This window comes from Pogonomyrmex barbatus, unplaced genomic scaffold, assembly GCF_055798465.1.
Source record: "Pogonomyrmex barbatus isolate J1 unplaced genomic scaffold, ASM5579846v1 scaffold7, whole genome shotgun sequence".
Taxonomy (NCBI): Eukaryota; Metazoa; Arthropoda; class Insecta; order Hymenoptera; family Formicidae; genus Pogonomyrmex; species Pogonomyrmex barbatus.
The window spans coordinates 7,396,424-7,420,357 of NW_028297171.1; the positions used below are offsets into that span (position 1 = coordinate 7,396,424).

General features: G+C 41.1%; 1 protein-coding gene across 7 annotated transcripts in view; it reads right to left on the reverse strand.

Annotated features, from left to right (window-relative positions):
- unc-13 (protein unc13 homolog) overlaps positions 1–23,934 on the reverse strand; it is a 94,281-nt gene that overhangs the window by 31,422 nt on the left and 38,925 nt on the right. For all 7 annotated transcript variants that reach the window (XM_089083562.1, XM_089083564.1, XM_089083560.1 and 4 more), the window contains 4 exons: positions 10,529–10,572; positions 9,088–9,178; positions 2,859–2,933; positions 68–287 (listed from right to left, as the gene is read on the reverse strand). In XM_089083562.1, coding sequence (XP_088939688.1) covers positions 68–287; positions 2,859–2,933; positions 9,088–9,178; positions 10,529–10,572 — 430 coding nt within the window. The remainder of the gene's footprint in view (positions 1–67; positions 288–2,858; positions 2,934–9,087; positions 9,179–10,528; positions 10,573–23,934) is intronic.

The window sequence follows — 23,934 nt, forward strand, 5'->3', positions numbered from 1 at the left end:
TTTGCGACACTTGGTGGAATTCACCTTCGGAAATCAAATTGCAAAAATAGAAACTGACGTTACTCACTCTGCAAGCAATCGGCGTTCAGGAGGTCCTTGCACTTTTCGTGACACTTGACACCGCACTCCATACATCGCACCCCCTGTCGAGCGATGCCCCAGAGAAGACCCTCGCACTCGTAGCAGTACGTCGGCGACGTGGCCGTCCAAGTGACGAAATTGTGAGGGGTGGTCGATGATATGGGGTAGATCATCGCCTGCAGGGTTTTCTTGTACACGTGCATCTTCTGCGGGCGTTTCATTTATGCGATTGCATCGCCGTTAAATTAAAAAAGAGGATATAGGGGAGGATAGATGAGTTAAAAAAAAAAAAACCGGGTGGTTATGCAAACACATTCGTTTTTCTACTTTGGTTCTCCATTCGTTAAAATTGCAAATTTTGAGGAATTTAAACGATTCGATGGACGTTACTAAATTACTAATCTTTCGGAAGAGCCGGTATTTTACGACATGTCAATATGGATATCGCGATAAAATATTTTTTACGTTGTTTCAAATTATATTGTGTCAAATTTTTAAATATCGATTCTATGAATATTCTGCTTATGAATAGAAAAGAAATACCTTAAATTCCCCGATGCTCGATATATGACGAAGTGATTGTTACATCTTTATTAGCGTGATAAAAAATTCTATTATCTGCGCGTAAGAACGATCGATTGGACAATTGTACAATATCAGATTATAACAGAAATTATATTAGCGAAGCTATTTTCGATTGAAGAAATAAAACAGCTTTATCGTGACCTTTTAAGAAAGCAGCTCTTTTAATTTATTACTTGCTTCGCAATTACCCGTTATCGATCTTTAATCCACTTTTGCTTCAATCTAAAAATTTGCGTTTCAAATTGTAAATGGAATACCGAAGAATTAGCATTCGTTTTTTTGTCCATCCGATGTCTCGCAAAAACTCCCTCGTGGACACGATCATTAATCGAAGTGCTTTTGTGGGTTTCTAGTTACATAATCATGTGCACGCAAACCATATGCAGACGTAAGTTTCACAAAGAAAAGTCCACGTATGGTCCGAATAAAAGCGAATTGGATACGCTAAGAGGCTGTTTTAGGTTTCCTACTTGCTCGCGCCTCTCGAAAACAAAAAGAATGACTTTCGGCTTTAGATTTTCGAGAGCACCTCTATCGATTTTCTTTTTCCTTTGGGCATTTTTTTCCATGCTTGGAGGGGGAATTACCTAGGAGATCTTCGCGAGCGCACGTACGCGAGCTTCTCGATCGTAAGGAGATCATCACGTCTCGTGTCAGACATCTAGAACATTCACGCTTCGTCTTACTTTTTGAGAAATATCACTTTTTCTTTTTCCTTTTCTTTTTTTTTTTTGCAACGATCGGTACGCGTCAAAGTTTCAGAGCGAGCATGTCTTCTGGATGTCGTTAGACCGTCTAGCGAGAGAAGAGGGGGAGAGGATGTAAAAGCATCGATCCGTTAAGCACTATGGCACTAAGGTGTGAACTCGGGATGTTCCCCGGTGCATGAATTTTTCACCACCCGTATATCTTCATCCCGACGTAAGAGTACATGTAAAAATAAACGACCGATTGACAGTTACTTTTTAACACAGTTCCTTTTCGATATTCTCCTTCGAGGCTTCGGAAATATCAAAAGCGTATTTTAAAAAAAGTCTCAAATAAAAACCGCCGGCACGCAAAATCTTATTTCTAGTGTTGATGGATCATAATCGAATTTTATTAACTCAAAATTCCATTCGTCATAATTTTTTCTCAGGCTGCTTAAATAAATTATTCATACGGGAACAGGTTAGATATCTCGTTATCGAATATCACGCGTCAAAGTGACCTGGTAAGGATACCCCAGGTATTCGATACACGAGGAACATCCAACGTCATAGAAATCGGAAACGCCTAACGGCTAGCCTAGCCATTCCTCTCTGATACGGTATCCCCTGTCGTGATATTCCTATACAGACTACGTAGGCTCTTCTATGGATGTCCTATATATATAGTGTATGTGTGTGCGATTCGACCACTATTTTCTCGCCTAATGCATACATATGCATGTACTTCTTCGGTACATACGACGTGATGCGTATGCACGTATCGCGGTATCCTAGCCGCTAATGTGTTTTACACTAGGTCGCTACGTGTTGCACCAAAGTAAGCACGAGGTGCGAAGAGAGAGAGAGAAGGGGAGAGGGGTAAGTAAGAAGTAAGGAAATTCAGAACGAAAACCTAGGCTAGGCTTCACACTTACGTGAAAAAAAAGAGCGTGGAAATGAGGATAAAATGCAGCACGTTTCGTATGAAAAAAAAAGAGAGTCCAGTGGTTAAGTTAAGCTCCTTCGGCGCCGGTCTCTCATCGGTATTGAAACTTAAAATTAAATAATGTAACGGATCTAATTTCACTCTGACACTTGTCCCCGTATTTCTTCCCTTATTATCTCTCGCCGTAACGTCTCGCAGCCACGAGCCAAACCATCCCTTTACCTTCGCTTTCGAAACTTTTTTCCCTTTTGTCCTGCTCCTGCGCGAGGTTTTTCGAGCGGGTTACTACATCGCGTAGAAAGAAAGTAATTAAAGTAATTCTAAGTTTTGCTTTGTGATTTAAATGGCGTTAATCAATGGCGTGGCACGTCGCATCGTTCACGCAATGGCAATCTTGAAAAGTGTTGTTAAAGAAGCGCTTAGTTCTTGCTATCACTCGTGAAGAGTATCAGCGGGATAACGCGGTATAGCTAACCCTCTTCTTATAGGGCGAGCGTTTTTCTTTTGGTTTATTAACGACGACGATGAAGTATAGTGACTAAAGGGCAAGTCCTTACCAGCTCCTCGTCGTTCAGCGTCGCTCGAGGCACGGCGGATGTCAGACCAGCGTTCCTCTTCGTCGCCGCCATGGTCTGAGAAAAGATAGGAATTAATGTGCATCTGATAAAGGTATAATAATGTCTAATGCCTTCCAGTCTCTCTATCGCATAGTAAATGATAATCTTAGGTCTGAGAAACTGAAAGGAAGAGAGAGAAAAAGAGTAAGAGAAAGAAAGAGAGCGAGAAAGAGATTAAAGAAAAGCAGAATAGAATTGAATAAATAAGTCAAGAAATGTGAAGAAATATAAGTAAACGTATGTAAAAAAACACGAAGAATTTTTCGAAAAGTGTTATTTACAAATATTTTTCAACATCAAAATATGATTTATTTCAAAATAAGAGTGAACGACACCGATGTGAGATACTTTTGAACGAAGAATTACTCAAAAGTTATAAGATATATATATATAATGTATATATATTTGAAAATTTTTAATATTAATCAGTCAAACATTTCCAAAGAAGCAACTTCACATCGAGATTAAATTGCAACTGCTGTAATGTAAAAACTTGCGAGATAGAAACAAATCCAAAGCCGAAGGGAAATTTTATAACATAAAAATCTTGTGACCTAAAAGAAGCGGTGACATTACATGCCAAGTGAAATATCCATAAAATTAAATTTTTATTTACAAGTTTTATGAAGTAAGTATAAGTGTGAGTATTATTTTATACATCGAGCGCTCGTGCTAAGAGATTGTATCGCAAGTATTATATAAAAGAGTTTTGCGGATTTTCTAAATTTAATCTAGTATCTGATGTAACCGACTGACATTTACATGAATGTCCGAACAAAGTTTCTGCAAATTTAATGAATAACTTTTGACCGAATGTTTGACCACATTTTATGATGAACATCAATGTTCAAAACATGAAATGTTTGCCTCGTGCAACCGTTTGTGGATTAATATAATATCTGTATGATTATCTTTTGCGCATACTCGCGTGCACAGAGAAAATTAATGCGGTCAACAAACAAGATTAATATATATTAAAACCAGTAAGATTCGACTCGATGATATTTGAACTACGTGTTATTGTACGTCGGGAAACCTAAGTCGGAAATTGTACGAGAGGTTAATCAAAGACTAGCCCGGCTCAATAAGACCGGGCACAGTAGATTTGCATGTACGATTGGAAACGCGTATATACGTGTACTGTATCTAATATTCAAATTAGAACGAAGAGAGGACAGAGCGATAGTAATAGTAGTAGTAGTAGTAGAGAAAGACAGTGAAAGGCTAGAATCAAAAAGCGAATGGGGCGGAAACGCCAGGAAAGATATGTAAATCAGTTAAAATAACGGTGAAAGACGAGAGTGTGTGAGAGAGGCAAAGAGAAAGAGAGAAAGAGATAGAGCGTAGGTGAATCTCTACGGAGAGAAAATCTAATCTAATTAGCTTATGGTGTCTGGTGGGTATGGTGCGCGATAGGATTTGGTGGTTAGCATAGATTTCAATTAAGATATTACACACAGAGCCCCGCGAACCGTGCACGCCGCCATTGTTTGATCCCGACAATCAGGCGTTAATTTTGTGGCATGCTAATGTCACTTTTATCGGCCATAAGCCGATATGTTGCCGCAGTATCGTTTTTCCAATGCGTCCCTCAGCCGAGGCGAGGGATGCTGCGACAGTGCACGAGGGGCACCAAGGCAATTTAATTTTGTCTCGTGTGAGAATCTCGTGCGATATCATTTTTCTTAACGGTGCCCGTCGAGTCGTCTCCTTCATTTTGTCTTGTCTCGTTTCCCTTCGCCGAGAGGTGAAAAAACGAAGGAGTGACAGAAACGGAGAGAGAGTACTTGACAAATCAAAGGAAACTTTCGTTTTAAAATAAATTGCTTATAAATTCCTGATCAAAATCTCTACTTATGGCTAAATATGATACTTTTATATTCGTAACACATATAACAGCTATAGCTACCAAGACATCCGTGCGATACATCGATGCTCGAACAATAAACAATTCCGCATGCGGGTGAAAGGCACCACTGTTAGATAAGAACAAAATTAACCGATGAGGCTAACCGTTTTTATCGATTTATTGGACAAAATTATCGGATGACAGATTAAATCTGAATGCACGCGAAAGAGATAATTATCTGAGAAAGATTCTTTCAGATCATCAAATCGCTAATATTTCTACTTAATCATCATTGAAATTCTAATTGTTGAAGTAATCGTACATTCAAGTGCGATACAAGTAAGTAGAAGAAGCACGCTGATGACAATGCGTCTCGTTGAAGCGCAAACATCTCCCGTTTTCGATTTTTTAGGAGCCGCGTTCTATTTAATGAGCCGCCGGAGACTTGCCACCGCTATTTTCTCGCATTCAGAGATATTTCATTCGCGGGAGATAGAAATTACGTGTCCCATAGATAACAAAATTATTTCAGTATCTATTTACTAACGAGTAGATATACATGTAATGGAGTCGTATGAAATTAGAGATGTAATCAAGAAGTTTCTACGGTGGCTCAATTCTGTCGAGAAGAGCGCGACTCTCAACGATACGCAACGAGGGAAGCATGCACATCCCGTTGACAGTAACCAGCAGAAAAAAGACGTAACGAACGGAAAAAAATAATTGAGAGCGAGCAGCTGAAAGATGTAAATCGTAATAGAAAAATAAAATGAGAGAGAAATAAAAGAGACTGTAAATTAAAGAAGAAAGATAACTGCTAGTGAGGATAAAGACGAAGTAAAGACGAAGAAAATTTGCATGCACAAACGTTCGAACAAGCTTTTAATTGAATTGGCTAAAGGAGGATTTAATTAGTACCTTCAAGACCTGGAGGTAGAGTTTTTGAGATTTTTTGAGAGGTTTTTTTCAGTGAGTGGTTTTGTTTTTTTTTTTCAGGTGTTCAGGTGGATACAACAACGGGCGCCACAGAGAACAAACAAAGAAAATAGCATTATATGCCGATTAGTACGTGTATCACATTGCAATTTCTTTTTTTTTTTTGTTTGTTTATTAGATTACGATATAAATGTTTTAAAAGTTAGACACAAGAGAGGCACAGAGACGATAATTAGAGACGATTCATCACGAAGAGATAAAATTACGGAAACAGGAAAAATAAAGTTAAATAAAATTATTTCGTTCTGATAAAGACGTTACATCTAGATTCGACGGCGATAATTTGCTTTTCAGAAATTTATGTCTTCGTGGTGAATTTGAACGACCGAAATTACTGGCCGATAATCGCGTTTTACGCGTGATCGGTCAATTCCGCTCGTTTGACACTGATGCGGACGATGCGTGATTCGCCACCACTATTGCAATTTTTCTGACGAATAACGCAAAAACAGTTTCGCGGTTATAACCCAGTAATTTTTTCGCGCTTTTTGCGGACTGCCTGGACAATTTTATTCACGTCACGACGAACCACATGAAAATATATTTCACGTCGCGAGACTTTGGGATTCCAGAGATATATGAGATGTGCACAACAATTACATGTGAATCGTTAACATTAAACAGGGAAGAAACAAACATACAAGGAAACAGACATTGGATTCTGGGATCTAAAGATGGATACCTATGTTCCCTCGGGAATAGGGGTGTACAGTGCTCATAAGGGAGAAACGGGAGCGGTGAGTTTCTTTATTAACGTCGGATCGATGTGCGATCTGTAGGAGAATGTATTTAGGATTCTTAGGTAATCTGGGATTTACAATTTTCAAAATGGGACACGTTAAATATATCATACGGATTAATTGGAAAATTTTCTATTATTTTGTCCCGATGAAATTACATTTTACTGCCAAACGTTTCACTTTCCTAGTGTTAAATTAAATCACATTTTCCGCGACACACTTATCCCGACTAGGTGCTTTTCTCCGGAGCGCGATCGATAAACTACTTAAGAATTTCATTTAAAGCATCACGCACTAGTTGCACACGCGAGCTCTTAGTCAGTGGCATCCATGACGTTGACAAGACACTTTTATCATCGTTTTGAGCACGTGCGTTATTATCGCGTATATAATAATCAAACTGAAAATAAATATCATAAACACGATCATCTCCTTGCTTTAAAATAAACTACTCAGCTTTATCCTTTTGTTTCTTTCCTCTCTTTTATTAATCAAGTCCAACATTTCTATTGATTCGATTGGTCGAGGTGAATGAAGATACGACCTTACTTAAAAGGATAAAGCGACTACTTGTCTTTATTCCGCGCATTGTTTATGCGATCAGCGGAATAAATCGCCGTGAATATATCGCGGACTTATCCGAATTTCAAATCGCGAGTCTTCTAGTATTTTCGATCGAACGATCGGAAATAAAGGCACCGCCCGAGAAACGTCGCATCAGCAAATTGCGAATTTAAATTTTGCGGCGGGAATGCTCTCGCCCGTTTTCTGAGCATAATCGTCACTGGTGCAATTATATTTGTTTAAATTATTAAATTTTATTGAAATAATGAGATCTCTCTCTCAGTATTATTTACGTTTGATCAATCTCGATAAATTTATTTTATTCATTTATTTATTCATTTATTTATTCAATATTTCGAACAAAATAGGTAGCTGCGGTTATCAACGGACTATGAAGTTTTATGCTTTTTGATTTCAGGGAATCGGGAAAAGAGGACATCACACATGACAGGAAGTATTTCGTTAGATTTGCTCGTTGGCGCTTTGCGATGGCTTTTAGAAAAATTAGCAATTCGATTCGTCGCGAAAAGCGACGGTAACACTGAAACGTAAAACACGCAATTAGATCACGACGAGATACACGTTTGTTACGAGCCGCATCGAAAGATCTTCCGTTTTCTTGAAACATGAACGAGAATGTCTCTCATACGATTTTACACGGCAGATCCTCAGATGCGTCGTGCATGATAACACAAACTTAGATCTCGCGACGAGAACAGTTTGAAGATCATCGTCGTCGCCGTCGTCGTCGTCGTCGTCGTCATCTCGCGAAACGGGGATGAAGAAAGGAAGGGCGATGGCTGTTTTGTAATCGAGAGAATCGCGATGGTATCGTTGCGTATCCGCTGGATGACAAACTAATTAAGCTCGAGGTAACTTTCAGTTACAACTTCTCGCCGCCTACTTCACTTAATGTATTCCTAAGAGAAGTTGAGAGTGGGAGAGAACGCGAAGTTACGTCCCTTGCAGCTTATCCGCGGCGAAACGCGGCGAAGTAAATAAAACGCGGCGAGGCCGCGATATCCGTCCGTTGGGATATATTAGCGGATGAGATTAGTATAATCGATAGCACCGGGTGTCGCCCGATTGATCGCGTGTTGAATATCGGTTCATATTTTATAGCTACCCTCGACACTAGGACCGGTGTGCATCTCGTGCGAATGGATTTTGCTACGTTTGCCCCGGGTGAATGAAGGTATACTTCAGGTTTCCGTACGTGGCAACTTCAGTGGTATGCAAATATATATGCATATATATATATATATATAAACATATATAATAAATAAATAAATATATATATATATAAACATATATAATAAATAAATATATATATATATATATATATAAATATAAACTAGATACGCGCAAAATATTCAATACGTCGCGAAAGTATTTTATAAAAATTTCCACGTGTCCGTGCCGTGTCGGGAAACTTTCACGATTATAATTTATACGCTGTCGTTCAAGCTGGACGCTCACGTATCTCGCGTGGGCATCTCGCGAACGGTGCACACGACGCGCACATCGCGGTAATTAATTCTAGCTCTGTTTCACTCTGCTGGTGCAAATCTGCGGCACAGAGAGTCCCAAAGCGTACCAAAGGGGACGCGCGTTAAAATTCTAAAACAGCCGGGCGTACTAAGAGACAGCCTCGAGCTAGTTGGGTGGAAATTAATTAAGTTCAACCGGCCGCATAATCGCCGCGGAGATCGGAGAGAGAGGTCAAACTCGTGAAAATATCGAAAACGAGGAAACATCGCGTTTTGAGCGGATGACTTGAGGTGACTGCGGACGAGAAGAACGACGACGACGATGACGACGACATCGATAACGATGGCGACAACAGCGAGAAAACGTTTCGTCGGATCGGTAATTATTTCCGACGAATATATATATAAATGTATGGACACGGTCCAGGCAATGTACATATATGTATGTGTGTACACGGTGTACTTATACATATGTATATATAACGCGGAGACAATGGCGGAATGGTGTTAATGGGCAATCGGCTACCTACCAGCTCGGAAACCAATGGTATCGACTTCCGGCGCGGTCGAATGTCCGGCATACTGTCGATGGTGCTGTAGAAGGGATTGTCGCCTGGATGTCTGGAACAGAAAAGATTTCGGAAGCTGCATCAGCACGTCTGTGGTCGTGTCTATCTTTCGCTTAAACAATTCGTGCTGACCTTGCAATTTTCAACGCTTTTATCACTACATTATGATTCATATTTCATATTTTTGTAGGATTGTAAATGTATAGAATTGTAGTTGTATTATTTATTATAACATTATTATTATTACTATTATTACTATTATTATAACACATTGTTATTATTAACATATTGTTATGTTCGTTGAAATTATGTTTCTCAAGTATAATCCTTGGCTACAAATATATTCGAGAATTTTAGAAATAAGTTTAATATTTGAACAGAAAATTGAAATGTTCGAACAGCAATAAATATCAAAAGTATAAACATCGACAAAGTGTTTGCAAGTTGAATCTAAGATCGATTCAGTTCATCTGCATGGATTGAGGATGAATTGAACTTTTGCATCAAACTACGGGTTTGAGTTAGCCATATTTCCAATCGAGATCTCTTCGCGCGATTCAGAATGTTTGAAAATCTGCTGGAAACACAAGAGAAATTTCGTACTCGTTAGAAAGTTTTTAGAAAATCCAAGTTTCCGCAAATCTAAATCTGTTCCTCGCCGCGTCATCGTAAGAATAAAATTATAATTGGAATTTTTCGTAACGCTTTTTTATTTCTGAGAAATTTAATTCGAAAAAAATGTGAAGAAATATGAAAATTAAGATAAAGCTTAATATTATTTTCATCAACTTATCGATAATCTTTATTGATATTAGCAAAAATATAATAAATATTCCTGCTATAAAGATCAATTTTTAGGAAAATGACACGGTAAGTGTCGAACATCTGGATTTTCCCGAGATAAGAGCCACTTACGTGGTTCAATTTTTTTTATGTCGAATAATGACAGACCGCGATATACATCATCATTTGTGCGATTCAACATTGGAAGTTTATCGGATATGTGTAATGTGTGGATTGGAGGAAATTTCACTATTGATTTCGCCCTATTTTCCATTTGACATTCAAGAAGAAATGATTGAGATGTCTTATTCCTTAGAAAAATCAATACAGATATTTCTCCGCTTTTCTACCGTGTAAGTGTATTGTATAAAATTTATCTTTTGATACTTATTAGTTACAGTAAAAATAATGCGAGAAAGAAAGAAGAAATTAATTCGCATATTCATTTTATATATCACGAAACATTGTTGTTAGGTTATGAGTGCGCAGCCATAACTTAAAAAATATAATACTCCGGAGATTAATATAAAATCTGAATGCGTTGAAATTAATGCGATATGAGCATAATTATGGGATTAAAGGCTTAATTAGGAAAATAATAACGACGCGACGTACTCACCCGTTCGCTCGTCCACCGGATTCGCCGCCAGGTCCGCTGCCGTTCTAACAAACAAAAAAACAAGTTTATTAAAAACAAGCTCAGTAACAGTTCAAAAAACGAAATGGAGGGCGCGCGATGCCGATCGCGTGAACGCAAATGGCGCAGGGTGTGGCTTTCCTTATTTTCGTAATATAATTACAGTCTTGGATGAAGGGGGCGCGCGGCCACGGAATGGCGCGAGGAAGACGACGTGCAGGAACAACGATGATACCAGACGATGATTCGAGCTTGGAAGTCCTCGTTTCTCTCTCTCTCTCTCTCAATGCTCGAAGCGACGGATATTCTAATAATCGCCCGACTTGTTGGATATTACAAAACTGCGAGATGAATTTCTCGCTTTGATTTCCGTGGCCCCGCGCGCGCACGCACGCACGCACAATGCTCTGCCTTTGGTCGCAGATCTGAGGGAGAGATTGCGAATGGAGCGGAATGAGATGGGCGCGGAGGAAATTGCTGTGGGACATGGGGAAACATCGTCGAATTGTTTCTCCGCGTTTAGCCGGCGCGGAATAAAGGTAAGGGAGGAGGCTATCGTTTGCACGCGGTCTCGAAAGAGCGGTCTCTCCGTCGCGGAGAATCACCCCCTCTTCAGCAGCCCTCATTCTTTTTCCTCCCGATTGCCTGATTTAGATCAGGATTTTCTTCTCCCGGCTCTCGACCCGCGATAGTCTTCGCAACTGCATTTTCCTCTTCGCCCGTCTATTGTTTTTCGCATCACAGATCTTCCAACGCTCTGTCGACTGCATCGATGTAAACGTACTCGTTATATTTCTCTGTCTCTTTCTCTTTCTTTCTCGCGATCCAACTGCGGACCACCACACTTTCCGTTTTAATCCCTTTCTCGTTCGCCGGACAGGTCGAACCCATTCTCGTCTCGCTTGTCGCCATTAATCAACCTTCGGCCCGGCGGCGACCTCGAAGAAGCACCGGCATTTTGTCGTCTGTCAGCTGGCTGGATTCATGGATTCGATCGTACGTTCGAGTTCACGGTGGACTCGCGATAAATTCTGTTGGTCCGGGTTTCCGGTTGCCTCCGCCAGCCCCGAGGTCCTGACCCTGCTCCATACTTGTTCTCCTCGCGTCGGGCTTCTCTCGGTCTTCTCTCGTAGTTCCCGTCATATCGGGGCGATTTTTCTCAATAAAGATTCGGTTTCAAATGTGAAAATCTCGCGGACTAATCGATATCCCCGGTCGAAGAGAAAGAGACATATGTGTGTATCAGTCGGCATGTCGGATGCTGTTCACGTTTCCTTCGCTTCTTCGAGTAAGTATCTGTCTCTTGTCCTCTTCCTCCCGCTTTTTCTTTTTTTTTTTTTACTCTCCTGCGCTTCTCGTGTGCTAAACGTTCGCTGTCCACGTTCGCTGTCTCGGCCGCGCGGTGAAATGGAAGTTTCGGAGATAGAGTGTGTAACAGCCCGTATAAATATAATATCACGTACAATACGTCGTAAATTCTGTCACGATAGAGATATAATATAAACTTATCGATAGCATAACAAGTGTAATAAGTATTTAGAGTTAGAGCCGCAGGTATTTCGTCCCTTAACGCTGTCTCACTCTCTCTCTCTTTCTCTCTCTCTCTCTCTCTCTCTCTCTCTCTCTCTTTCTCTCTCTCTCTCTCTCTCTCTCGCTTCTTTCGCATTTTGTCACTCAATTTCTCTCTTCCATTCTCTCAAATTACAATTTTTCGTCTTCACATACTTCTCGCTCTTACACTCTTTTTCTCCCGCTCTGTCGCTCGTTCTCGTTCTCTCTTTCTTTTAAACAGTTTCGCGGAAAGGGGTTCTTTTTTTCTCTGATCGCTTAAAAAGCTTAGATAACATTGGAGCATGACGATATTTGTTTCATTTTCACGTTTAATCACGAAATGATGGCCTTTGAGAGCGTCTCGTTGAAGAGTACATAAATAAAGTATGAGGCTTAATACTCATTTTGGCAATACGCTCATATATGAATTTGTATTCGTAATTAGTTGTCGGATGAGACCGTTTTAATTGGCAATAAGGATTATATTTGATCGGAAAAGAAATAATTAAAAAATGCCGCGCTCTTATGCGCCGTAATGACGCTACGAAAATGGAGGAACAATTGTCCAATTGCAAAATTTCGAGATTAAAGAGGTCACGCAAATAATCTTTATTCATTTCACAAAGTGAGAACCGGTTTCATCAGCGGCCCGAAAATTGATGCTGCACATTTGCGGCGTAAAGCGACATTTTCTACCGGAGAAACGATACGCAGATTAATTATTCATAATATATATATGATGAATTTCACTGCGCAGCGACTAATTAGAGCCCGGTTGACTCATAAATTTTGCCCCGTGACGAAATTAGATGCGACATTTCCGATGTTACGCAATGTAATTTTTGTCAACACGGAGGGAATTGGTAACCGAATTAATTTGTTCCCAATATGCGAGTCGCCCGATAAACAATACGGAGTGAAAATACAGAGAGATACCTGGAGACGCGCTCGAAGGCGAGGAAACACACAACTCAATGGTAGATATATATATATATATCTACAGCTGAATACAGCATCGCTTCGCGAATACAATTCTGACAAGCGTTTGCACACAATTAATAACGAAAACCTAACCGCGTATGTAGTATGTGTCTGTATGTGTATCTGCATCTCTGTGAGTTTACTCATTATTCTCTAACAAGTTTTTTTTCCCTTTATCTATTATTAGGCCTTAACAATGTATTTTGCTTTAATTCGCTTAGACACTAGTTGTCAATTGACGGTGCTATTCGCTAAGTTGAGAAGCCTTAAGAAACCTTCGCTGTAACTACATTGATCGACAGGGCGGCGAGTCACCGGGGCGCGACTCGTCTCTCCCCCCCTCCCCCCCCCCCTCCCCAGTTAATGATATGACACTTAATGAAAATGATATCGGGTGATATGCAGGTGCGATTTGGGGTGCCCACTCGTCGAGACTCGTCGTAACTCGCGGGGATTGAAAATCGCGGTCGCGGAAATATAATTACGTCGAATGATTCTTTCAGTGGATTTGCGCGACGTCTATCGGCGGAGAGCCAGCTCGCACTATTTTCACGAGCAAACTGGCCCCCTGGCATCGAACTGGATCGGGGTCATTGGAAAAATTTATGCGAAACTTCGCCGTCGTCTCGTCTCGACGAGAAGACACGCTCACGATAAAGCTCTCCGCGCTGTGTGCCCTGTATCCTGGGTTTTTTACCCGCGGCCAACGATGAACGCGTGTACCTCACGAAATATATGTATATGTATATGTATATGTATATAATATATAGAGAAACTTTTTTCACAATTCGAACGAATTACTCCCACGAGTGGGCGCGGGATTAGTCGAAAGTTAATCGTTAAATATTGCCAGTCCTAATACCTGCGATAATGTTCTCTCTCGTTACCGCTTGTAACAGCGTCGATTAATTAGAAGCTCATTATACTTCGGGATACTTCGGAAATGATTTACATCGAATACGTGCGATATGTAATACGTGTACGACATGTACGAGCTGCGCGATATATACGTATATTTGTGAAAATCATTTGGTGCACGTACCGAGCGCGATGATTCATGATGAGAATGAAACGTCGGAATTTCGATAGGCTTCGTCATTTTGTCGAACTCGAACGGGAATGGAAATATGCGATGTGAGAAAACGCGATTATTTTCTTTCTTGCTTTTCGCGTAAATTAACCTGGCTCGCGCAAAATAACGAACGCAGCTTGTCGTCACGTGGCACGCGGCGCATGTTGTAATCAACTTGTCGAAACTTTCATATAATAATTGACGTAGCTCGTTGACGAATTCAAGGGCAATGCTATGCGTGAGCCATGAGCGAGTGAAAATATTTGTGCATACGAAAAATTGCGCTTTTATACGACTCTCAAAGAGAGAGGGAACATCGCGATCGGGAGTTGATTGCATAGTCGCGGTGCGTAGAAAAGTTACGAGTCCTTGGAGTAGATTTCCCGCGGGTCCATATTCGGAAAAGGAATGGATCCGATTGTCACGTATACAACGAAAGTGCACGGATGTTGATGATTAATGGGAATGGAAATGGGGCCGAGCTACAGGAAAGCTAATACGGCCCTAGGAAGAAAGCTGGCCCAGGAAAACAGCCGCATACCGTTTACGTATGCATACGATATGTACGTGCTTTTGCATAAAAGCCAATTCTGCACTGTGTCCCGGTACTATCATCAGCTTGCCGAGTTACGCAAACCGGCGTGTACACGTAAAAAAAAATATTATTTGCCGTAAACGTTGAGTGTCGCTGTAACAATGAAACGTCACGAAAACCGTCGAAATTCCGAGTTTATGACGATATGTATGAATACAGCCATGATTTATGAATACGTTTCCATAACAATGTCATTAGAGTGGAACGATTATGAATAATAATTTTATAATAGTAATGATAATTATTTAAAATTAATAAAAAGTAAAAATTTTCATATGATGAAAAAAAATTACCAAGAAGGTAATAGAACCGGATTTCCTTGAAAGTCCGCCTCGCGTGCGGATCTCAAGGACGGACGATCACGTCGATAAATCAATCCGAGTTAACCGATTCCTCGTAAGATGATACGTGAGTAAATTCCCGCAAGTGGCTCGACGTTAGTCTAAAACTGGAAATGGCCGCAGGTAACCAGAGGCATTCGCCTGACGTGTGTCTCTATGTATTATGTGTTTGTGTGCGGGCGCGTGTAACTTTGTGGTAATGTGGACACCGTGTAGCGATGCGTGTGGTCGTATATGCATATGTGATTTCTGCGAATGATATGTCGAGCACTGTATGTGTGATGGTGGTAGCATGGTGTGCGCCTAACTGTGCCAGCGCCAAGTTGTAGACCGGGACTGCGTGGCAACCTAATCCCACGTTCTCCTAATCATCCCACAGCTCACCGCGATTTATCTTTAAACTTCCGCTCCCTGTACGTGGATACGTGTACAATAATACTCGAGTCGCCCGTTGTAAATTATCGTTAGAGTCCGTATCCGTATTGCGTCGCGAGCGCCTTTATTGTTGCATCAATAATCTTAATTACGGGATATGTATCTGATACCCTGTCGCCTATGTAACAGGGCGACACGTTGTCTGAACACATCGGAACGCAGAAAATACACGTTTCACGTAAACGAAGTAGAAAGATCATCCTATGTATAAAATCTGAGGTCACAAAATGACTCTACGCGTTTAACAATTCGTTTGCGTCTATTGCGTCGAATCCGCATATTCGTTGCGCAACGTTCGAAAGACGCCGGTTCCGCGTGACACGGGCATCCTTAGGCCTCCCTCTCGCGTTTAGCGTTTAATGTCCCATGTAATTTTAAGGGGACTGCATTATCACCGCGGATTCGAGATAATTATTCACAAATGGCTGCCCGCAATGAATAGCAAGATGGCAATAAGCGGGGAATACGATTAGTCGTCAGACGTGATTCCAGTCATTTCTCCCTAAGCCCAGACGCTATAGGTCGTTGGGAGATGAGTCCGAAGTAATAATCTGTGTTACTGGTGAATTAATCCGAGAGGGTGAATTGGATCTCAGCCTGTTTATGCATGTCTTTTATCCTTATATATCCTTTTAATATTTATCGGATGGATTTTTAATTGCAGATCGAATAGAAGTGGATCTTTATAGGCGCTCTTATATGACGAACCGCGTATCTCCGTTCAAATGCAATTTCAAATTCATTATTTCCATAGTGTATCGTAAAATCCTCTGCACTATATAGTTTCGCGGAACCTTTCGGTGTGCGCGCGCGCGCGCGCGCGCGCTGAATAATGTGACTCTTACGCGATATATCAGGGCTTGAGTTTCCCCATTCGGTGTGACTAATGGATTAACTAAGTTGAATGCACTGAAGGTATAATGTGTCTGCAGTTTCCAGCAAGGAGTAACTTCTAGGTGTGGGGATGCTGAATGCGTGACAGTTACTCGTGATCTTATTACACTTTCCCAACAATGAGGCAAGATATTGGATAAATCACAGCAAGACAGCGAGACACATCGAGAGGATATTCGCTAATGTCGTTCAATTGCATTTGCAATTTGCATCTTTACGATATTCCTTTTATTTCTCGAAGAATAGAAAGGAATAGAACGCCTCGCTCTCCACTTTTATTCGCGTTATTACGTGACATCGTCCTTCGCGTTATTTTCTTCGGACATATATATATATATATATATATATATATATTTCACGAAATTACCACCCTTATGACCCACGAATTTATTTTCTTAAAGACCAAAGCCCAGATGTGACCCTCTCGGCATACGCCATGTCATTTCTTACGTCTACTTCACGTACGACCACGTATTTATTATCGCGGTTGCAAAATAAGTTTTCGTCCTTACACAAAGAGGAACGTTTCATCGCGGGAGATCCTTCCTTGAATCTTTGCCCGGCATCGAAGTATCTTCCTGTGAAACGGCCGTTAATGGATCTTAATTGCATCTTAACGAACTTTATTACGTTTCTAGTAGTTGCGAGCAAACTTTTGCGTCATTAAATATAAAATAAATCTACCGAAGTATAAGTATTAAATTGCTCTTCTACCTCGTATCTTAACTTTCAGAAAACGATATGCGTCATACTTACCTGACAGTTTTTAAAAGAATTATCTCAAAATTGAACGTCGCGCGCGCAACCGGGACATTGGATCCATGTAATCGATCATTCTATTACCTCGGCTAGTTTCTCTGTAACGGATCGTACCGGGTCGCGCTGTCGATATATCGAAAAAATGGCAACTTTGCGCCTGGCTGGATTGCCAGACAGATCAATTAAAATTAATCCACGCTGCCAATTGCACGGGACAAAAATACAGAAAAATGTGAGGAATACTGATGGAAAAACGAATCAGAGATTATAACAAAACAAAGGAGAAATTGGAAAACGTTTGTGTCGCGCGTTGACCGTGTCGCGAAAAATAATTTTTAAAAATGAAAGTCTCTCGTCGAGATGCTAATTCCATTAACTTGCGTCATAAAGTTCACGTCTGACGATTAACGCTTCCGCCGTCTCTAATTGTCTCACACAAATTCACTGGAAATTAATTTTGCAACGTCACTCCCTTCGACAGTCTCCATTGAACATTCAAATAAGAGGAGAATCCTTTTAGATTGTGTGAGCTTGTGAGATGCTACGAGCTACGTTGGTTTTTTCCCATCGCGAGCCTCTACTTCCCATTGTCCCGATTATCACACGAAAGCTTATAACGCTACGTTTTTTTTTTCACCCGCCCCTTTGGAAAAACACGACTAAACATTTTTGTTATAGTATTAATTGACACAAATCTATCGCGTAGGCTATCAATATATACGTATGTATAGATATATACCTTCATGATTTCTTGTATATGCGTAAATTAGGCGTACGTGTGTATGCGTGTGTATACGTGGAAGAGAGATGTGAATCGATAGTGAAGAAATGATGATATCTCTGGTATATGAGAGAGAGAGCCAAGAAAAAAATCGGCCTGGCGCGCGCCATGTTTTTTTTTCGAGCGATAAAGACTCGACGAGAAGACGATTACGAGCGTGTTATTATTAGACACCTATTAATGGTACCACGACAGTATACATATACAATTATTAATGTATCATCATTACTAGGCGTTTAGTATATACTTATCTCGACGCGGACGCGGTAGTATTCGCTCCTTTCGCATTTATATTCGCTCAATATAAAAGTGAGAAACTTGGTAGAGAATTGGTCTTGTCGTATATTGGCCTCGTATCGCTGTCGAGCCTTCGGAGAACTTCCGCGACGAGTCGACTGACGGAGAGGCACGACGTCGGAATTCGATCGGTCGATCGGCTTCCTTCAGTTTCTCGTCAACAAACCACCCCGGCGAGTAATACGCGCGCGATAATTGATTTATGCGCGAGCACGAATCCGCAAGCCCCGGCTGCGTCACGTCAGTCGAATCGTTCGCTTCTTATCTCGAAGATGATTCACGGAAGGATTCACGTCGAGGAGCCGGCCGCTCGATTTTCACTTCCTCGAAGACGCGCTCCGTAGCTCGTCCAATTAAAATCCTTTGCATCGACGGATCATTCAATTAGAAAAGTATTTCACTCTCGCTCCTTGCTCCTCTTTCCTCCTCTCCTACCTTCCTTCTCTCGTTCCTCCCGACGTGATTTTACAAGTCTGTCTCGAGGGACAGCGGACTTTCCGTCGCAATTTGCGGAAACTCGAATTAGACGTTAATAAAACATAATAAGCGGGAATTCTATCGAGACGTGATTTGTTGAGGACAGGATTTTTAACGCGCGCAACGAACGTTCGATAGTATGAAATAAAAATTCGCGAAACCCATGGAGGGAAAAGTTTATCGATCTCGTTTATCTCGCGATCGTTTATCTCGCGATCTCTGATTAAATAATTAGAACCCGCGGCGAGATAAACGGCGAGCTTGCAAGGAAGAATGGTCGTAAACGTAAATTATCGGAGGAAGAATACGGTAGCTTCCGTTTACTCGTGCTGCTCCTTGACGTCGTGAAGTATTACGCTATTTTGCGGTGACCCGAAGTACGAAAACATTCATCCACGGAACAACTCGCTAATATACGTGTATCAGCCGTAACCATTAATTAGCAGTCTGACATCCTTCTTGGTCGTTGATAGAAGCTGGAATAATTAAGCTGCAGGACGGAGGCACGTTGCGTGAAACAATGACTTGTCCGTGTGTTTGAAGGTAACGCGATGCACAAAAAGGTGAGATTATGGTCGCGATGTTTTTTTATGCAACGTAAATTTAACGGACGCAAAGTAAGCAGCTAGAGATTAATTGTATAAATCCCGAGTCTCTCTCGAATCCCTTCGGTTCTAAAGTACCGCAGTACGTCTATGAATGAAGCTGTGAGAGAAGAGCGCACCATTTTGCACCGGTTTCGTATAAATCTACCATCTTCCTCGACGGCACGTTGTAATTAACAGGCGACACTTTTCCTTCAATTTCTGCCGGTAAATGGCGGAATCCGCGCGTTTGGTTTTACTGCCTCGTTAAAAATGTTCGCCTAACGACGATGGAATAATCGGACCATGAATTGTAAATGAATTAAAGTGCGGAAAAAATAATTTCTTTATGAAAGAAAAACGGTAGGTAGAAAAAGAGACAGAGAGAGCGTGTGTATTTTTGCTGCTACGCAGCAGTTAATTATAGTTGATCTCCAGCATACAAAGTAATTGCAATTGAAATAATTGCAATTACGAAATGTAAATATGAAATTTCTCCTCTAACGACTCGTTTTTGGAGAATTTGAGATTATTCTCTTATCTCTGTTTAAGAGATATCGAGAAATTTTTAAACAAATTTTATATTTATGCTATACTCTCAGAGCACACATTATTAGCATGAGCGAAAGTGAAAGTTTTGATGCAACTGCTGAATTTACTCGCTTCCCTTTTTATTTTCACCGCAATCAGCGTGCAAGGCTCAACGACATATAATTTTGAAAGAGTTGCCTGCTGCTTATCATTTATGCATCCATGACGGATTATCTCGGAGGATTGTCCCCTCCGTCCCTAAATACGCCTGTCTCGTTTCCTCGCTTTCTCTTAGGACAGCACTTCCAAAATCTATTATTCTTCAGTATTATTGACTCTTACACCGGCGACGCCGGTTTCGGTACCTTTCTGCCCGCTTTAAGAAATAATGTCGAAAATTTGTTTGTTTTTTTTTCTCTAAAGATAAAACTTTGTTACATAAAGTATCCCAAAATAATTCTCAGTAGTTTATTAAAAGTTTTTTTTTTTTTTTTTTTTTTAGCAGCAATTTGAGCTCTATGTGGCTTTTACGATTGTCGCGTGGCGAAACTTTAACGGCACTCGCGACACTCGTCTTTACACTTCGCCTTTGCGATTGCGTTTATAATTGTAAATACATCATAAATTTTGCCTTTTTATTTTTTTAATAATTACTCCCCCCCCCGCCCACCTCTTACTTGTGCATGGTAAATATGTAAGTATCGAAACCAGCGTCTCTACACATTCTTCGAACGCCAGGTACTGCCCCAGTCACCTAATTCTAACACAACACATCGAGAATTACGCAGGATAATATTCTCTAGCTTAAGTACAGTACTATACGGCTGTAAGTCTTTAGATACGGAAGCATATGTATCGGACGTGGATGTGTGTGCGCGCGCGCGCGCGCGCGTGATGTGTGTGTGTGTGTGTGTGTGTGTGTGTGTGTGTGTGTGTGTGTGTGTGTGTGTGTGTGTGGTGTGTGTGAGACATACGAGTATCTCTTTCGCACGCGTACCCACGTAGTTCATTCATGCGATCATTACAGATCATTTTTATGCAAGTCGAACAGCTGTCGGTGTATACGCAATGCGATCGATCGTACTGAATAGTGTGCATGTCTGTTAACAAGAACAAGGAGAAATGCTTATTTTTGCAAGCTATCAAACGGTTGTAATAATACTCGCTGCCGTTTATACGCACGCCTTCCGGCCGATCGTGTAACAAAAATATAAAGTCATGCATATTCCGCCGTTCGAAATTAAATATAAATTAAATTGCAATTGAAATGCAATTCTTATTAAATTAACGCTGCTTTGATATTTGAATTGTGTATAATTCGCTATTACGACTTGATGTATAGTAATGCAATTTTCGAAACTAAGGCAAACAGGTTAGCCGGTGCATATAAACGACATATTACCATCACGTTATAGTCTATTATTCTACTGCTGGTACAATGTATAATTATTATTACTACGCGACGCATAACAACGATCATTAGTCTTGTCGTTCTCCACCTTACTCTGCTTAGCTGCACCGCGACATACGACAGTTAGAAAAATTTTGTGCACGCACTTTTGTATACACGGCAAACTTTTTCCGGCGCGTGAAATACACGCGTTTTTCTTTTTTTTTCGCGTCATGCTTCACGGACATGTGTATATTTGTTGGCGGTCGGCATAAAGATCATCGGAGGGACTTGTCGATCTTTCTTTTTTTTCTTTTTTTTTTTTTTTTTTTCTTTAAGGATACGCTCCTCCGGAAGGAAATCCGCGGGAGAAGGCTCCCGTTGTCGGACTCGCTTCGCGAACGGAACGTGTAGAAAAGGTAAGGAGTACAAGTTGCGGAGATATTGTCGGCGTAATACTGTCTCTCACACGACGGCGCGAGTTACGAGGTACGCGAGGTATCGATTTTTCAGCATTCATACGTGATTGAATGGCACGTATCGTCCCGCGGGATGTATCGTTGCGCGAAACGCGCGCGTCCCTGGATGGCGTTAATACCGGAGGCAACGATAAGCGTCGTCGATTTTGGAAGTCCCTGTATTTACGACGGATACCCAAGGTGTATGTTAACCGGTTATCGATCACGATCGACAGCCCGGCTACTTAACTGGTCCGAAAAACGCGACGTTAAGTAAAAGTGCCTCGGGCAATCGTCCCTCTGCTGATAGGAAAACGTTGCAAAATTGACTCTAGATACTTCGCATTCGCGTGGGTGATCGGAGGATATGTGTGTGTGAGTGTAACAGTGATGGATATGAGTGCGATATTCTATTGTGTCTCAGGAACTAGGAATCCGATATTCGTAGCTCGATCCCACATTCGAGGTCGTTCTCAAGTGCGCTCTTAAAATGCTTATTGCACTGCATTGCGATTTAAAGTCGCGATCATAAATCTACACGTCTGTAACATTTTAAGATCATATTTCCACAAACTTGAGTATAGGATTCGATTATGAATATCGCGGAGGAATGATACCATATATATATATATATATATATATATATATATATATATATATATATATATATATATACCGCGCGTTTGCTGTTTCTCGCGCGAATTTGGGAATCGTGCGAAATGCGTCCATTTACTACAGTTGCCGTTGGATCTCTCGCGCTTTTCTCTCACTCGTCTCAAACGATTCGTCGCGCTAATAGCCGCGTCTCTAAAAAACCGTTGTTTTCCACGAGCTCTCGCGGCGCGCTTTTTGTAGATCCCACGTATCACGTACATTTTACCGCACCGTGCTCTTTGTAGATCGCGGAAATGCCGGGCCATTCGCCGGCGTGATTTCCACTCCGGGTCGTTTTACGTCCATTTTCTTCCTTCTCTCTCCGCACGATGAATCGCTCGCCTGTCCGCGAGCATTTCCGGTATGTGTTTTAACAGGCGTTTACGGGAGCGATGGATTTCGATGTTTTACGAAATGCGAGTTCCCGCGGTGTCTGCGCGACGTACATTCTTATCGCTATAATGTGACTTATCATTGTTATGCCCTTTGCGATTCTCAGGTAACGTTCACAACGCGAACAATGATACGCTTGTACTTGATGCAATCGTATAATTTCGAAACGACGAGGGGAGAACTAAGAGAAGATATATGTCGAGTATAAATATTAAAAATAATAAGGTAATTTGATGGGAAAGAAGAAATTTTGACGGCACGATATTTCTGCGAACGATTGTATCGCGTTTTTTTTTTTTGCAGGCATTATATTCACAACACTTGTCCGCGTCGCTCAGACACAGCGGCATATACTAACGATAATAGTTACTAGTTTAAAGCGTATCTACGAATAAAGCACCATCTAATTACGTCTAAAATGCTTATTAAATGAGCTTCCCGGTGGCCACGCGGAATCGACCGCGTGGAATCGCGAGATCAATCATCGTCGATCGTGATAAATCGACCGCTACCGAAGCGGCCGTTCTCGCCCTTTAGAAATATTGCTTGATCAAGCGTTAATGGTGTTACACTTAAATTGACTAGTACCGTTTGTAACATGCGTCTCACACAACCATTTCAGAGGCTCTCGGTCTCCCTAATGACTTCAGTGAAAGAAAGTGAGCAAAATTGTCGCCACCCTCTTCGACAACAAAGCTTGACTTCCTTTTGGTGTCGCGCACAACATTGACTGAGTATACGTGTCACTTGGTGGCACGGTCTTAATTTTAACGCCAAATATCGTTAAATTTGCAGTACCTCACTGCACCGTAGTATCGTTTTACAGTCAGTCGACATACGAGCGCACTCGACATTCGAGATATATATATATGCGCTGCATAATGAATTCGAAGCACGCGGGAAATCAATCGTCGAGAATATTACGTCAGTTGCCAAAACAGTCAAGGTGCTTAAGCGCCGACGACGACGTTGAAGGTAAAGGAGCTCTCTTTCCGCGAATAGGTTATTTACGGTTACATTAAGATAAATCGAATTCGGACTGAACAATAATTGGTTATCGATATCGGGTCATTACGGTCCAATAAAAAATGTTAGAATACCAATCCCGATCGCGAAAATCACGAGAGAAGCGAGACAGAAACGATTTACAATTTCACCCAACCCCCGAATCTCGAGTACGCTTTACAGAAATTTT